Source organism: Bos mutus, chromosome 15, assembly GCF_027580195.1.
Source record: "Bos mutus isolate GX-2022 chromosome 15, NWIPB_WYAK_1.1, whole genome shotgun sequence".
Taxonomy (NCBI): Eukaryota; Metazoa; Chordata; class Mammalia; order Artiodactyla; family Bovidae; genus Bos; species Bos mutus.
The window spans coordinates 44,897,415-44,915,699 of record NC_091631.1 but is presented as its reverse complement, the minus strand read 5'-3'; the positions used below and the strand labels follow the sequence as shown (position 1 = coordinate 44,915,699).

The 18,285-nt window shown below is 48.2% G+C and overlaps 1 protein-coding gene across 1 annotated transcript in view; it reads right to left on the bottom strand.

Annotated features, from left to right (window-relative positions):
* OTOG (otogelin) overlaps positions 1 to 18,285 on the bottom strand; it is an 85,749-nt gene that overhangs the window by 33,213 nt on the left and 34,251 nt on the right. The window contains 7 exon segments of the mRNA XM_070384044.1: positions 2,974 to 3,141; positions 5,715 to 5,741; positions 13,093 to 13,249; positions 13,934 to 14,050; positions 15,858 to 15,977; positions 16,281 to 16,427; positions 16,720 to 16,854. Of these exon segments, the coding sequence (XP_070240145.1) occupies positions 2,974 to 3,141; positions 5,715 to 5,741; positions 13,093 to 13,249; positions 13,934 to 14,050; positions 15,858 to 15,977; positions 16,281 to 16,427; positions 16,720 to 16,854 (871 nt within the window).

Below are 18,285 nucleotides of genomic sequence, written 5' to 3'. Positions count from 1 at the left end.
AGAGAAGAAGCCAATTCTGTATAATAGCTTAGAAGGTGATGACACTGTTATTCCCATTTTACAGATGAGGGAAGTGAGGCCTAGAGTCACACTGATGGTGGATAAGGGAGGCAGGACTGGAGTCCAGACTCTTAACCACCGTGCAGTCAGCCCTAGGGATGGGATCCAGGAGTGGGCATGGGGCACCCCAGAGGGGTGGAGCGTGAAGTCCCTTGCTGTGTGACCTCAGGTTAGTCACCCCCCATCTCTGAGTCTTGGCTTTCTCCTTTATGAAGACTGGGGTTGGCCTAAACCAAGTTTCTCAATCATTTGTCCTTAAGTCCTCCTAACAGGGGAGAGGCTGAAACCCAAAGCTTGAGGTACAGTCATCCCTCAGTACCCCCAATAGCACCAAAATCTGCAGATGCCCAAGTCTGCGATGTTTAATGTCCTAGCAGTCATCCATCCTGATCTGTAGGTTTCACATCTGAAATTTTGCCTGCAGTTGGTTTTAATTCCTAGATGTAGGACCATGGATACAGAGGACTGACTGTACAGAGTCTTGAGTTTTACCTTAATTAATCAAGTGACTTTCACATTCTAAATTTTATTTCTCTTTTAATTTCTCTGTTTGGGAGGCAACCTATCAAAAAGTGGGCTGCTGTCACTTCCAAGTGCCCTTGGGTAAGTTACCTAACCTCTCTGGGCCTCAGTTCTCACATCTGTAAACTGGGAAAGTAATTTAAATGATAGCAACTACTTCCTAAGACTGTTGTGAGGATTAAATGAGTTATTACAGGTGAAACACTTAGAACAGTGCCCAGCACATGGTAGGTACTACAGAAGAGTGAGATAGTATTAATAATAAATCTATTATTAATAATAAATAATAGAATCAATAATAGATAACCTCCTCTAAAAATCTTGAATGAAAATTGATACTCCAGGGAGACGTGCTGCCGGGATGTAGCAATGTGTCCCTTCAGTACATTCCATGCGGGGTCAAGACTGCCAGGGAGAGGCTTAGGCTAAAGGACCGCTGAGTCCTCCTCTTTGTGACCTTTTCACATCGGTGACATTTCTTTCCATCACAGTCTTTCCCGTTCTTCAAGGCTAAGTTCAAAGGACACCTCCTCCACGTAGCCACCCCAGAGCTTACCTGGAAGGGACATTCTCTTCTGCTATCCAGTACTCTGGGCTCAGCACAGGGAAGGAGCACAGGATGGGGTGGGAGGGGAAGCGGGGTCCTCACTAGGTCCTGCCCCCAGCTGCTCAGAAAACCCAGGTCTGACCGAAATGGAGGCTGGCTTTCACAGCCTCGGGGCATCCCATCCACAGTGACATTCTCCAGGGTCAGGCTACTCTAGGTTCTGCTTAACACGCCATAAAACCACTGGAAAATCAACACCCCCTCTCCACTAGACCTTACTTACTGGACTAAAATACTGAATGGGGAATAGAAAATTCCCACTAAGCAGATGGCCCGTTACATCTGGAAGGTTGTGAGACACCCTTAATTCTTCAAGCAGGACCACACAGATCTGAAGGTCAGGCATGTCTAGGGAGGAAGCGTTCTCTTTGGGGGACACTGGAGGTGCTTCTGGCCCTCCCATAGCCTAGTCCCTGGCTCCTCACGCCCACGTTTCCTCATGCAGTGATGGGATTCCTCCCGGCACTTCCTCCTGTACCCCTGACTCACCCCACCATGGACATCACCCCGAGCTGTGCTGGGGTGTCCCTCCTCTCCTTAAAGCCCTTCCATGGCTCCCCACTGCTCTCAGGATAAAGACCCACTTGGATTACAGGTTCCTCCCTGGCTCCTTCCAACCCCTTGAGGAACATATTCTAAGAAGCCTCTCTTGACTCCCCAAGACTGAGCTAGGGACTCCACCTTCCCCCAGGCACTGTAACTGCCTTTGTGTCCGCTGGGTGGGACGGTGGACTTCTGGTGGGCAGGGATGATGTCTCTGACACTGCTGGTTCCCTGGTGCCCAACTCTGTGCCTGGCATGGGAACAGGGTTCAGTGAAAGGGAGGGAGGCAAGGGAAGCTGCAGAGGAGGAAGAGGAAGGAAGGAGGAGGGGAGAGAAATTAAGAGAGGGGAGGACGATCCTCATAACTAGACAAACCACAGATCCTAAGAACATGAGAACTTAAATTCTCAGGCTAGAATGAACTCTCTGAGCCGTGTCTTGGTTCAAGACGCCAGTCCACACTGGGATTGGCTGTGTGAACCATCCTTGTGATTAGGAGATACTGACTAGATGGGACCAACAGGATTTGGGGAAGAAACTCTGATCACAGTGAATGCATGCTGGGACATGCAGAAATGGTCACAGAAGAGAAGGCTTCCCAGCACTGGTGAACTGAGGCTTTGGCTGGCCCAGGACCCAATGCAAATACCACCAGGGGGTCACTCCCCACCAGGCAAGGTCCTGCCAACCCTCAGGCACTACTGCACTCTGAAGAGAAGATGGTGCCCACTACAGCTAAGCCTTTGGGTCTGCTGACAGTCTGAGACTCAGGACATGGGCTATGTGCTTCAGTCTGTGTTAACCCACCAGTCCAGAATTCCGAACCACAACTGAGCAAATCAAGAACCCGGTCCTCCATTCACAGGAGAAGTTCTGCTGCAGTCAATACATTAGCCAGCTCCCCTCTGGCATTTGAAGTCCGTCTAATCTTAAAAATAGAGGGGGCTGAGGAGGAGGAAGAGAGAGACAGAGGGGAGGGGAGGGGAAGTAGTAATTATTGCCACTGGCTTTTCTGGAACATAGCTGTTGTGTGAAGCAGGGTGCACAGGTTCATCTGGACCTTGGCCTCCCTGATCTCTCAGGAAGAAGATGGACAGTGTCTCTTGAAAGAGGCTGAGAGGCTGACCCAGAACCCTGTCTCAACTAAGAAATGGGCGCCTGTTGGAATCCCACACTTCTCCAGCTACCAGAGCTGGCTTAGGGTCACAGCATCTGCCCCTCCTTCCAAGGGTGGGCCTTACCGTGGGCCTTGGCCTTGTACAGGGCAGCTGTCAGCAGGAAGTTCACAATGTCCCCCGGCGCCACGTCCTCTGCTCTCACTAGGACCAGGGCACTGCCTGCCACCTTCATGGCCACCAAGGCACCGCCGGCTGCCAAGCTAGCCAGCTGGTAGGGGCCTTTCCCTAGTGCTGGAGAAAGGGGGCCCAGTCATAAGTCCTGCTTCCCTGGGCCTCTGCTCACCTCCTATCTATCCCTACCTGCCCAGCCTTGCTTGAGATGGGGGAGAAGAGAGGCCCAAGAGCTCCACTGGGTCACGTCCTCCGCCCCAGGCCCTGGGGACCTTGATTTCCAGAAGCAAGGGACGGGAGGCCCAGGTTGCCAGCCACTGAGGAACTGACCCCCTTCATAGCCCCTGAACCACTTTGTGGGAAGCCTGGAAACAGGCCACCCCTAGAGGGGTGGGGGTGTGGGGGTGGGCATCTGGGTCCGCAACGTCTCTCCACCAGCCAGCCCCCCTGCCTGAGACTCTACCATCCCAGCTGCTGTGCTATTCAGAGTTGCCCCTGGGAGAAGACATCTGTGTAGTCTCTGCCCACCCGAGGTCTGGAGAGTAAAGGCCAGAAAGGCTTGGGTTCAGCGTTAGCATCTATCCACTTCTTTCAAACATGTGTCACTTCTGGGTCTCTTGGGTTCCTGGGGTTGTCGGCACAGGCGGGACAGGGGCACAGGTTTCCCAGACAACCACAACAGCCCTGTAACCAACCTCACAGGCTCTGGTGTGCCCTGCCTTCCAGAGTCATCTTTCCAGTCCCTGCTGCAACTCCTCAACAGCTCCCCTCTGCTCTCAGGATAGAGTCCAAGAGCCTGGCCTGAATTCAGGGACCCCTCAAGCCCCAACCCCTGCCCCTGCCACACCAAACTTCTCTCGCTCTTCCCTGTAAGAACCCTATGGCGCTCCACCTTGTCTCCACCCGCGCCGCCCCACCCACTCAGCACAGTCCTCCCTGTCTGTGCCCGCGGCCAACGCCTCCTCCATCTCTGGGGCCCAGCTCAAATGCCGCCTCTGTGGTGCAGCTCTCCCCGCACCCTCTCCTCTCACATGTGAGCATCTTTCCTCCCCTGTGCTCCAGCAGCATCGGTGCATGGTACATGCTGATCACAGCTCTTACGAGGAGGGTCTCAACTGGGGAGACCACATCTGTCTCCCCTACCAGACGGGACACAGGCAGTGCTGTGCTGGGAAATGGTGAACAGTCAGCACTCAAAAAATGAATACACAAAACCCCATTTGGTAATGTTTGCTGATTTCCATGGTGTGAATACTCCCACCAGCGGTCAGCTTCAAACACCAACTGAATGTGGAGTGAAGAAGACACAGTGGGCTCTAGAGAGTTGGGGTGGGCTGGCTCCAGAGCTCCTGGGACAGGTCTCATTAACCATTGCGTCCCCAGCACCGGGCAAGGGCCTGGACCAGAGAAAATGTTGGCAGCAAAGCCGAGCAAGGAATGGATGGGTGGGTGGGTGGGTGGGTGGAGGATGCTAGAAGCAGCCTGTCCTTTGTCAGTTACTGCCACCCAAAATGCCACAGAAGGGAGAAAACTCTGCTCGGAGCTGTCTTGCTGAAATGTCTTGCCTGGTGTCAGACAGACCCTGCCTGTGAAGGGACCGCAGTCCTCCCAGCACAGATTCAGGCCTCCAGGAGTTAAAGGTCAGGGGCTATCAGGAGCCCGCTGAGGCTAATATTTTCAGTCACAGCAGGGACTGTGACTGGAAAGATGACCCTGGAAGGCAGGGCACACCAAAGCCTGTGAGGTCGGTTACAGGGCTGTTGTGATTGTCTAGGAAACCCGTGCCCCTTGAGCTGCTGCTGCAGCTATTGTAAATAATCATGCTGTACCTGGTTCAGCTCTCATCTCATGGACCCCCTACCTGGTATCCTTGTCCCTCTAGTCAGGCCCCCACTATTTTACCCTCCAGGGGGACGTTTCACAAACCAAAATCTGATCATGTGGGTAATAGGGGAAAAGCCTTGGGCTTGTATCCATATAGACTTGCTCCTGGCAGGATGGTGCCTGGAAGCAGGGGCAGAGGGGACCTCAGAAGTCAAAGGTGAATGGCATCAAGGACTTGATGAGCTTTTAATTCGGCCAACCTGGCCCCACCGCACAAAGATCAGTGCTTAAAACTATTCCTGGGCAGCCCTCCAATCCCATCCAACCCCAGTGATTAAACTGACTAATTGATTCTAACACCGGACATTAACCTCCCTGGAGTCTTTAGTCATGACCTAGTTAGCGAGAAGTTGGAGCATATCCTGTTACCCTGAGACCTTGGTTAAAACTGAAGATAAATCTGACAGACTGCGCTGGACCACAGGTTTTGCCCCAACAAAGGAAGAGCAGTTTGCATCTGCCTTTGCCAGCTCAAAACTTCAGGAAACCCAAGACAAGAGTCCATGGGCCTGATGAGCCAGATGAGAAAGGCTATGGGGCAGCACTGGTGCAAAAGGGGTTTCCATTTCCTGGTGAAGCTGCCACATGAGCACACCCGGGAAGCTAGCCTGCCCTGGGCTCTGACAGAGGCAGCAGAAGCTGCTGGGCAGAGTCCCAGGGCATCTCTGGGCCCTGCACTGTCAGGGCCCTCTCTGCATGATGGAGTCTTCCTGCCCCACATCACTCAGGACCAGCAGGGCCTCAGGATGGCTGATGCTGTGGCACCAGGGCACAGATGGCAATGCCTCGGCTTTCAAGGCTGAGCTTACCTTTGTTAAAGAAGTCACAGTCATAGGCTGAAAGACAGAGAACAGAGACCTCTTGAGAAGCCTGGAACAGATGGACAGGGCCAAGGGCCCTAGCATCCCAACTCTCCCTCCTTCCCCAAGGGCTGGACCTGGCCTGCCTCCCAAACTCCAAGATTCAGACATGATCGTTGATCCAGATGTCTTAAAGTGTAGGAAATACAATGGCTCCTCTCTTTGCCCCCAGCATAAAGCTCAAAGGCTGGCCGAGAGTAGGCATTCAGCATGAACTGAATGAATGAATGCTGGGACAGAAGGGTGTATTCTGTGTGATCCCAAAGGGCAAGAATAGAATCAAGAAATGGAAGCTCAGTTCAAGAGAGAGGTGACATATGTATACCTATGGCTGATTCAAGCTGATGTTTGGCAGAAACCAACACAATTCTGTAAAGCAATTATCCTTCAATTTAAAAAATAAATAAATAATTTTTTTTAAAAAAAAGAAAGAAATGGAAGCTCCAGTCGAAAATGTTGTGGAAGGTACTAGAGAAATGCAAGCACAAGACAGAAGTTGGTCTTTCAACAGCATGGATAAGAAGGACCCAAAGGCCTCCAGGATCCAAGGCCCTGAGCGAAGTTTCCATCAGGCTTTGATGAGCTCCTCCAAGTACGTGCTCCATATGCCCTCTAGTGGCTCAGCACAGCACCACAGCCTGTTCCCTTGGCAAGTCAGCCATGGATTAGTCCACTGAGATAACCTGGGGACTTTGCAGGGGGCTTCCCTGGTGGCTCAGAAGGTAAAGAATCTGCCTGCAATGCAGGAGACCTGGGTTCGATCCCTGGAGAAGGGAATAGCCACTCATTCCAGTATTCTTGCTTGGAGAATTCCATGGACAGAGGAGCCTGGTGGGCTACACAGTACATGGGATCTTGCCCTTTGGGATCTTGCCCCATGGGTCACAAAGAGTTGGTCACAACGGTCACAATTGAGCACCTATCACTAACACTTTGCAGGGGGCACCTAAGCCCAGGAGCAAGACCATGAGAAGTCAGTTGACCCAGTAGATTTGGGACAAAGGCTGAGGAAGGGCCTCCCTCACTCATAGGCCACCAACTCCACCCTGCACCCTCCACACCCCATGATGAACACTATTCCTCTGCATTTGGCACTGCCCTCTGGAAAGAGCACTCGGAATCAGTAGACTGACACACCATGTGGTTATGGGCAAGTATGTGCTTTTCCTCACTTGTGGATTCAGAAGATTGAACTTGAAAATCAGATCTCCAAGTCTCTGTTTTCAAGTGTGTACCAGGCTGCCCAAAGATGTGGTCAAGAGCCAGCTATCTAGAGACCCACAGACCTGGGTTCAAATCCCATTTCTCACTCATCAGCTGTGCATACTGGGGACAAGTTTCTCAACCCATCTGAAATTTAGTGTCTTCCTCTGTAGGATGGGAACCACCACAAGTATTGCCCCACAGACTGTTAAGGTCTGAACTGGAGTAAAGCAAGTGATCATTTCAGGAAAATTTAAGGGAACCTCAAAAAAAATCTCGGTAATCAGGATATGTCATACTTTAATACAACTTTTAAAATTTCAGAATTAATGAAAAATATCCATGATGAACAACATATCAAAATTTTAAAACAAAGACAAAAATCAGTGACCGCACCTTGCTGAGCCATATTGGAGCCTGAGGTGAAAGGAAAAATCAATAATATCGAGCCTGTTATTACTAAAATTGTGGTATTTTATTCATCGAAGATGTTCTTGCATTAGTTTTGATTTTTAAAAAGTATTGCCTGAAAATGTGATTTATCTTGATTATTGAGTCTTTCGGTACTCCTTTAAATCTTTGGCTCCAGGCACTGGCCTCACTTGCATTTCCCTAGTCCTGAATATTAAATGATTTAATGCACAGAAGGCACAGGGCCTGACACATAGTGGATCCTCAATAAACATGTTCCCTTCTCCTTCCAGAAGTGCACGCTCAGTCGCTTCCGTCCTGTCTGATACTTTGTGACCCCATGGACTGTAGCCCACCAGGCTCCTCTGTCCATGAGATTCTCCAGGCAAGAGTACTGGAGTGGGTTGCCATGCCCTCCTCCAGGGGATCTTCCTGACCCAGGTATCGAACTTGCATCTGCCTGTGTCTCCTGCATTGCCGGTGGATCCTTTACCTACTAAGTCACCTGGGAAGCCTTCTTCCTGAAGAACTTTTACCAAAGGAGAGGAGAAGCAGACTGCATGAGGACCTAAGGCATCTGTGGTGGAAGGGTCTCAGGGTAAAACAAGCAGAGAAAAGGGAAACCAAAGGTGTTTCTGCTCCATCTTCTTCCTGAGGTCATCCTGCCTGGAGCTCCCAGGGCTCAGGACATGCCAGGCACCACGTCCCCATGAAAAATTACAGGAACATCAGCTCTAGAACTAGTCCTGTGTCCCAAAGCGAGGCGTCTTGTGCCAGGAAGATCTTTGATGTGCAGGAACAAATAATAAATCTTTCGAATTTCTGTGTATTTTACTTCATCTTTTAAATATTTATTTTTGTATCTGTTTTGTGGCATACTTTACACTACTAATATTATATATATGTACATGTACCTATGTATATGTACATATACACATATATGTATATGTATATATATATGTGCTGCTGCTGCTAAGTCGCATCAGTCATGTCCGACTCTGTGCGACCCCATAGACAGCAGCCCACCAGGCTCTTCCATCTCTGGGATTCTCCAGGCAAGAACACTGGAGTGGGTTGCCATTTCCTTCTCCATATATGTACATATATATGTACATATATACATACATATATATGTATATGTACATATACAAAGAGACCTTTGTCAACAAAGGTCCATCTATCTAGTCAAAGCTATGGTTTTTCCAGTAGTCATGTATGGATGTGAGAGTTGGACTATAAAGAAAGCTGAGAGCAGAAGAATTGATGCTTTTAACTAGAAAAGGAAGAAATGAAGAACCCCAGGGTTAGTAGAAGGAAAGAAATCTTAAAAATTAGAGCAGAAATAAATGCAAAAGAAACAAAAGAGACCACAGCAAAAATCAACAAAACCAAAAGCTGGTTCTTTGAAAAGATAAATAAAATTGACAAACCATTAGCCAGACTCATCAAGAAACAAAGGGAGAAAAATCAAATTTATAAAATTAGAAACAAAAACAGAGAGATCACAACAGACAACACAGAAATACAAAGGATCATAAGAGACTACTATCAACAATTATATGACAATAAAATGGACAACGAGGAAGAAATGGACAAATTCTTAGAAAAGTACAACTTTCCAAAACTCGACCAGGAAGAAATAGAAAATCTTAACAGATCCATCACAAGCACGGAAATTGAAACTGTAATCAAAAATCTTCCAGCAAACAAAAGCCCAGGTCCAGACGGCTTCACAGCTGAATTCTACCAAAAATTTAGAGAAGAGCTAACACCTATCCTGCTCAAACTCTTCCAGAAAATTGCAGACGAAGGTAAACTTCCAAACTCATTCTATGAGGCCACCGTCACCCTAATACCAGAACCTGACAAAGATCCCACAAAAAAAGAAAACTACAGGCCAATATCACTGATGAACATAGATGCAAAAATCCTTAACAAAATTCTAGCAATCAGAATCCAACAACACGTTAAAAAGATCATACACCATGACCAAGTGGGCTTTATCCCAGGGATGCAAGGATTCTTCAATATGCGCAAATCAATCAATGTAATACATCACATTAACAAATTGAAAAATAAAAACCATATGATTATCTCAATAGATGCAGAGAAAGCCTTTGACAAAATTCAACACCCATTTATGATAAAAACTCTCCAGAAAGCAGGAATAGAAGGAACATACCTCAACATAATAAAAGCCGTATATGACAAACCCACAGCAGACATTATCCTCAATGGTGAAAAATTGAAAGCATTTCCTCTAAAGTCAGGAACAAGACAAGGGTGCCCACTTTCACCATTACTATTCAACATAGTTTTGGAAGTTTTGGCCACAGCAATCAGAGCAGAAAAAGAAATAAAAGGAATCCAAATTGGAAAAGAAGAAGTAAAATTCTCACTATTTGCAGATGACATGATCCTCTACAAAGAAAACCCTAAAGACTCCACCAGAAAATTACTAGAGCTAATCAATGACTATAGTAAAGTTGCAGGATATAAAATCAACACACAGAAATCCCTTGCATTCCTATACACTAATAATGAGAAAACAGAAAGAGAAATTAAGGAAACAATTCCATTCACCATTGCAACGGAAAGAATAAAATACTTAGGAATATATCTACCTAAAGAAACTAAAGACCTATATATAGAAAACTATAAAACACTGGTGAAAGAAATCAAAGAGGACACTAATAGATGGAGAAATATACCATGTTCATGGATTGGAAGAATCAATATAGTGAAAATGAGTATACTACCCAAAGCAATTTATAGATTCAATGCAATCCCTATCAAGCTACCAACAGTATTCTTCACAGAGCTAGAACAAATAATTTCACAATTTGTATGGAAATACAAAAAACCTCGAATAGCCAAAGCGATCTTGAGAAAGAAGAATGGAACTGGAGGAATCAACCTACCTGACTTCAGGCTCTACTACAAAGCCACAGTTATCAAGACGGTATGGTACTGGCACAAAGACAGAAATATAGATCAATGGAACAAAATAGAAAGCCCAGAGATAAATCCACGCACATATGGACACCTTATCTTTGACAAAGGAGGCAAGAATATACAATAGATTAAAGACAATCTCTTTAACAAGTGGTGCTGGGAAATCTGGTCAACCACTTGTAAAAGAATGAAACTAGAACACTTTCTAACACCATACACAAAAATAAACTCAAAATGGATTAAAGATCTCAACGTAAGACCAGAAACTATAAAACTCCTAGAGGAGAACATAGGCAAAACACTCTCTGACATACATCACAGCAGGATCCTCTATGACCCACCTCCCAGAATATTGGAAATAAAATCAAAAATAAACAAATGGGACCTAATTAACCTTAAAAGCTTCTGCACATCAAAGGAAACTATTAGCAAGGTGAAAAGACAGCCTTCAGAATGGGAGAAAATAATAGCAAATGAAGCAACTGACAAACAACTAATCTCAAAAATATACAAGCAACTCCTGTGCTCAACTCCAGAAAAATAAATGACCCAATCAAAAAATGGGCCAAAGAACTAAATAGACATTTCTCCAAAGAAGACATACAGATGGCTAACAAACACATGAAAAGATGCTCAACATCACTCATTATCAGAGAAATGCAAATCAAAACCACTATGAGGTACCATTTCACACCAGTCAGAATGGCTGCGATCCAAAAGTCTACAAATAATAAATGCTGGAGAGGGTGTGGAGAAAAGGGAACCCTCTTACACTGTTGGTGGGAATGCAAACTAGTACAGCCACTATGGAGAACAGTGTGGAGATTCCTTAAAAAACTGGAAATAGAACTGCCTTATGATGCAGCAATCCCACTGCTGGGCATACACACTGAGGAAACCAGAAGGGAAAGAGACACGTGTACCCCAGTGTTCATCGCAGCACTGTTTATAATAGCCAGGACATGGAAGCAACCTAGAAGTCCATCAGCAGATGAATGGATAAGAAAGCTATGGTACATATACACAATGGAGTATTACTCAGCCATTAAAAAGAATACATTTGAATCAGTTCTAAAGAGGTGGATGAAACTGGAGCCTATTATACAGAGTGAAGTAAGCCAGAAAGAAAAACACCAATACAGTATACTAACGCATATATATGGAATTTAGAAAGACGGTAACAATAACCCTGTGTACGAGACAGCAAAAGAGACACTGATGTATAGAACAGTCTTATGGACTCTGTGGGAGAGGGAGAGGGTGTGAAGATTTGGGATAATGGCATTGAAACATGTAAAATATCATGTATGAAACGAGATGCCAGTCCAGGTTCGATGCACGATACTGGATGCTTGGGGCTAGAGCACCGGGATGATCCAGAGGGATGGTATGGGGAGGGAGGAGGGAGGAGGGTTCAGGGTGGGGAACACATGTATACCTGTGGCGGATTCATTTTGATATTTGGCAAAACTAATACAATTATGTAAAGTTTAAAAATAAAATAAAAAAAAAAAAAAAAGAATTGATGCTTTTGAACTGTGGTGTTGGAGAAGACTCTCGAGAGTCCCTTGGACTGCAAGAAGATCCAACCAGTCCATCCTAAAGGAGATCAGTCCTGGGTGTTCATTGGAAGGACTGATTTGAAGCCAAAACTCCAATATTTTGGCCACCTGATGTGAAGAGCTGACTCATTTGAAAAGACCCTGATGTAGGGAAAGATTGAAGGCAGGAGGAGAAGGGGACGACAGATGATGAGATGGTTGGATGGCATCACTGACTCAATGGACATGAGTTTGGGTGGACTCCAGGAGTTGGTGATGGACAGGGGGGCCTGGCGTGCTGTGGTTCATGGGGTCACAAAGAGTCGGACACAACTGAGCGACTGAACTGAACTGAACTGAACCCATGTATATACATGTATGTGTGTGTGTGAGCATGTGCATGTTTTTACTTGATAGGAGTGTGTAACCAAAAGCATTCTGTAGACCACCAATGGTGAAAACATACTGCTCTCTTGTGTCTCTGATGGGCCTTATGTGTCTCAGCTGACAGGGGCTTTCACACTCACTATCTCCTTTGACCCCCACAATAAACCTTGTGGGACAGGTCTATTCCTATTTTTCAGATAAAAAATTGAGCCCCAGAGAGGTTGGAGAACTAGTTTGAGGTCACACAGCTTGCGGCTCTGAGTCTGGAACCCAGGGCTCCTGACTTATCTGGTGAACTGGTCAGGAGCACAGTCCTGGGTTTGCACCCAGACCATGTGGAGATGAGCCCTGGCTCCTCCACCAACCTCTGTGACCTTGAGCATGTTCCTGAATCTCTCTCTCTCGCTAACCCATTTCTCCAACTGTAAAACAGGAATAAACAGTCCTGCTTCACAGGGTACATGTGTGCTAAGTTGTTTCAGTCGTGTCTGACCCTTTGCCACCCTTTGGAGTATAACCCACCAGGCTCCTCTGTCCATGGGATTCTCCAGGCAGGGATACTGGAGTGAGTAGCCATTCCCTTCTCCAGGGGATCTTCTGGACCCAGAACTGAACTTGCATCTCTTATGTCTCCTGCATTGGCAATCGGGTTCTTTACCACTAGAGCCACCTGGGTACTTGATAATTCGATTAATTATACACACAAGCCATGCTGATGCCTGGCACACGGTAAGTACTCCATAGATGCTCACTAGAGTGATGGGACCCCACAGGCCTGCCCACAGAAGGGGCACCACTGTCCCCCTCAGATGATGGGTCTGGACACTCACGGCAGAGGCGCGGGGTCCTCCAGTCGACGGCCACCCCGTGCTGGCAGCACTGGTGGGCATAGGCGGACACGCTGGCACAGAAGCACTCACAGTCACCGCCCCGGCTGCACCCACACGTGTCTGTCAGGCAGTTGGAGTAAAACCAACTGACGTCAACCTGGAGGAGATCAGAAGTCAGAGGTCAGAGGACAGGCCCTAAATGTTAGCCCTTCAGCTTCTGGGCTGATGCCACTCAGCCCCAGGGAGCAGCACAAGCGTGAAGGATGGTGTGTGCTGCCAGTGTTGGGTGAGGGCAGAAGGCAGGCAGCTCAGAGGGAAATGTTAACTCCGTGGACCGGGCAGACCCGGCTTTTGAGAACTAAGCTCTCTCCTTTCTGGGCCTAGGCTATAGGATCCAGGGCTTCAGGGTGTGGCTGAGAAACAGACATGGGGTGTGAACCCCCAGCCAGGGCCAGAGACAGTCAAGACAGGTCTGACAGCAGCCTTCGAGGCCCCCGAGGGGCCCGTGCAGAGCTGAGCACCAGCTCTCTTCTGTCTCCACTGAGGGCTGCTGCTGCAGCGTGAGGGGTCTGTGTTCACCATTCAGAAGAACAGCCTGATAGGGAGGAAGAGACATAAGGAGAAAGGCTTGTAAAGGGCACAGAAGCTGTTTGACTGTCGGTCTGTCCTGGGTCATCCGAGGAAACAGGACAGAGTCATCTGAAAAGGCCAGAGACAGGGGAATGGCAGAGGTGAGTCTCCCCTCTAGATCAAGGCACAGCAGAGGGTTTCAGGGCAGAAGGGACTCCAGGGAGGTGGCGGTGGGGGATCTCAGGAGCAGCAAAGCCCGGCATCCACTCACCACAGGGTGGCAGGTCTCAAACACCTCGCTGAGCAGGACACTGCATTCCTTCTTGGCAAAGGGTTCTCGGAGAGGATTCAGGACACAAGTGTCTCGGGGGTCAAGGGTGTCTGGGCACTGAGGGGGCAAAGGCACCATGGTTGATCTCCTGACCCCTCACACACCTGCTGCCTGATGTGGTGGAGGGACTCCTGGAGCGGCTCCCTTGAGGCTGGCCTCCTGTGTTCATGTCCTTGGATAATCCCCTGCCCTTGAATGTGGGAGGGACCAAACTGACAAGCCAACAGGAGATGGGAAAGGTGACGCGTGGATGTGGTTATGTGTCAGTGACTGCATATGATCATGTTACGTAAGCCTGCAGGGCCCATCTGGCTGGAGTCCCTCTCTTGCTGACTGTGAATGGCACATGGCAGGAATTGTGGGTGTTCTCTAGGAGCTGAGGGTCATCCTGGGCCAACAGTGTGCAAAAAAATGAAAGTTCTCAGTTCTCTCAGATGCTGTCAACAGCCACAAGAGTGGCTGGAAAAGGAGATCCCTCTCCAGGGGCACCTTCAGATGAGAGCCCAGCCCTGGCTGGCACCTTGACTTGCAGCCTGTGATACTGTATGCAGAGAACCAAGTCTGAACCGTGATTCCTGACCCACAGAAACTGTGAGATAATCCGTGTGTGTGACAAGATGCTGCTAAGTCTATAGTTATGTTGTTATCCTGCTAGAGGGGACGAATACAGATCACCCTGATGTCTGCTGAGCCTCCATCCTTGGGCCTACATTGTCACTTGAGCCCCCCAGAGTATGCCCATAGGAATTACTGAGAGAGAAATAACATTAGGGGGTGGGTAAAAGGAAGGAAGTAATGAAAGTTAATCACCCATTCAGCTTCTCTGTTAAAAACACACTTTTTTGAGGCTTTGAGAAAAGATTTGTCCCACCTCAGGATTTCACTGAGCTCCATGCCATGACTAACTGCTCCCCTAACTCCAGTCTATACAGGCTTCTCTCTATCTACTCTCCAACAGAGAATCAGGAACGGAAGATCACTCAGTCCAGGAAAGGCAAATGTGTAACACTCGCGTCACCACTCTCTAATGCAGCATCCATGGCAGACATAACTAATCAATCGCAGTTCTTCCAGATGAACCTGACACAGTGTTGGCACTTCCCAACATGGCTTCCCAGGCAGCCTCATCTGACTGATCAGGTTTGTCACACGAGGTAAAACGTATCCACCATTCCTCTTCCAGCTCCTTCACTTCACAGAAGATCACAGAGAAGCTGGGGCTTATTCAAGGTCGCCAAGCAAGTCCCTGGATGGTCTAAGACAAGAACCCAGGTCTATTGCTCTCAGTTCAGTGCTGTGTCCCCTCACCGCTCACAGCTTGGCAGCCTCAGTCAGACATCTTCCAAACCTCAGAGACATATATAATTTCTACCTCTGATAATATTGTCCACCCTCTCAGAGGTCTTCTCAGATACATTCAGCCATCCAAATATTGTCTATCCTTTAAGTACCACACTAGTCCCGCCACCTTCAGGAAGTCTTCTCTGATTGCCTCAACCCATGTAGATCTCTCTTGGTCTCTCCTCTGTGCTAGACCTATTGGCACAGAGATGGAAAAAATGGTCCTGCTTCAATAAGCCTCATCTTCCCTACTGGGTGGTCACCTCTCCTAGGGCAGAGACTCTGTCTCCTTCCCAGCCTCAGCTCTCCCACCAGGTCTTGGTCCAGGGACTGACTTGTGAGATGGGATGACGGTGCATGTCCTCAGGCCACAGGGCTGAGGATGCCAGGTCAGAGGCTGACAGTGGGTTGTGGGAGCAGCCTTGCACCGATGTCCTTCTGCCCTGACCTGTGGCCAGGTTCTCTCAGTGCTGACTAGGGTCCATCTGGGTGAGGGGAGTGAGCCAGCTTGGAGAGGCTTTACCTCAACTGCAGCCCAACTGCCACCAAACTCCTGGGGGTTAGTTAATTCTAAGTTCTCTGGGGTCCTCATCTCGTTGACAGTCTTTAAGTCAAAGTTCCCACAGAGTCCTGCCAGCTGGCCCTGAAAGAAGAGAGAATGATCAGTCTCAGGCATTCCCAGGGTGAACCATAGGCGGGGTTGGGGGGTGCGAAGGTGGCCATAAGCCTACGAGTCTGTCACGGGCCTAGAAACAGCTGCTGGGGTCACAGAGTGCAGAGAGATAGGAGAGTCAGAGAAGGGGCCCAGGGAAGGGTGGGGCAGAGAGGACAGAGGTATGATGCTCCTGGCTTTTTGGCGAGGGTACAGCTCATGCAAGGACACCCAGGGGCTCCTCGGCTCTAAGAGGAGCACAGCACTGATGAGGGTCACTGCTCACGTGACTACCTGCCACTGTGGCCCAGCCTGGACGTGCACTGTGGTTCTCTGGTCCCATAAGAGCGTGATGTGCTCCCGTGGGAAATGCACCAGCGTGAAAAACCCTGCCCGCCACGTGTGGACCTGCTGCTTCTCGTCCAGGAAGCTCTCTGGGCTCTAGGGGGACAGAGATGGGCATTCTTGAAGCCAGAGCATCCCCCAGCAGCTGGGTCAGCTGGGCCTGGCAACAAGTCACTGCCCAGCCCCAGGAGTTCACCAATTCCTCTGCTTCCCTCATGTCCTGACAGTGACCTCTGGGTCCCTGGCCATGACCAAGGAACTCAATCTGGGCTGATCACTCAATGGCTCCAAGAGAAAGAGCTGTGATAAGGAAGCCAGTCCTTAACCCTCTTCTGCCCACTTTCAACCGGCAAACTGTCCATACAACCTTCCCTGCACCAGGCCTTACGGGATTTCCTGAGTCGTCATCGAAGATAATGAGTGAGTTCCCCACGTTGATGGAAATAAATTTCCTGCAGATGATGCCAGAGCTGTAGCAGTTTACATTTTCTACAATCACAGAGAAGCTGAAATCCGATGTGCTCTGGGGAGAAATAAGTTAGCGCAATAAACCAGGGCAAGAAGAGATTTTGTTGAGAGGCACGGGGTAGAAGGATGCAGACTCTGAAGAGGTTTTCAACCCACTCCTGCTTCATATGGGTGGTGTGACTTTGGGCAACTTACTTCAGTTCTCCGAAGCTTAGTTTTGTTTTGGGTGCCTGGTGTATGTAGGGACTCTCCAAAAAGTGTTTGATGAATGAATATATAATAGGGACGACTGGTGCTGACGGGAGTGTGAGGGAAGGAGCACTGTCTTACAGACACTGATGATGGTAGTGTAAGCCTTTTTGGAGGGCAATCTGCACCATACACGGAGAAGGCGATGGCACCCCACTCCAGTACTCTTGCCTGGAAAATCCCATGGATGGAGGGGCCTGGTGGGCTGCAGTCCATGGGGTCGAGAAGAGTCAGACACGACTGAACGACTTCACTTTACTTTTTCACTTTCATGCATTGGAGAAGGAAATGGCAACCCACTCCAGTGTTCTTGCCTGGAGAATCCCAGGGACGGGGGAGCCTGGTGGGCTGCCGTCTATGGGGTCGCACAGAGTCAGACACGACTGAAGCAACTTAGCAGCAGCAGCCGCACCAGACAACATTCTAAAGGGATAACTTTTATAGAAATTCTACTTCTAAGAGTCTAGGGACACATCTACACAAATATTCATTGAGTAATTAAATACTGGTGGATAATAAAACAAACTAGAGCACATCCTTTCTGTGGAATTCTACAGAAAGAAGAGAAATTTACCAACCATATGAGAAAATGTCCAAAGTATACTATCAAGTGATGAAAGCAGATTGCGGAATCCTGCTCATGTTCCTGCAGGATTCACTCCTGTCTGTTATGAGCGCTTATTCAGCAGGCAACAGGAACAGAAGAGATGCAAAGAGGGATATTCGTTTTTAATATATGCCTCTCCATTGTTTTAAATGTGAGCGAAGAGCATGCAAAGCCTTTGAGATTTAACAAATAAAATAAAACAAGACCTATCACCTTTGTCTTGTGGAATCATTTAAATTATATGAAAAACCCCAGCACAGTGCCTGCGCCATAGATAGGGCTTATTTCATAAGAAGTATTGAAAGTGAAAGTGAAAGTCGCTCAGTCATGTCTGACTCTTTCTGACCCATGGACTATACAGTCCATAGAATTCTCTAGGTCAGAATACTGGAATGGGTAGCCTTTCCCTTTTCCAGGGGATCTTCCCAACCCAGGGATCAAACCCAGGTCTCCCACATTGCAGGCGGATTCTTTACCAGCTGAGCCACAAGGGGAGCCCATAAAAGGTATTACTATTACTATTATTTGATGAGATGGACAGGCCCTTAGCCAAAGGGCCTGAGGCCTCTCCCACCTGCCCTGTTGGTACCCTCTTCTCCTCCTGGAGGGGATCCTGCCTTTAAGATGCTC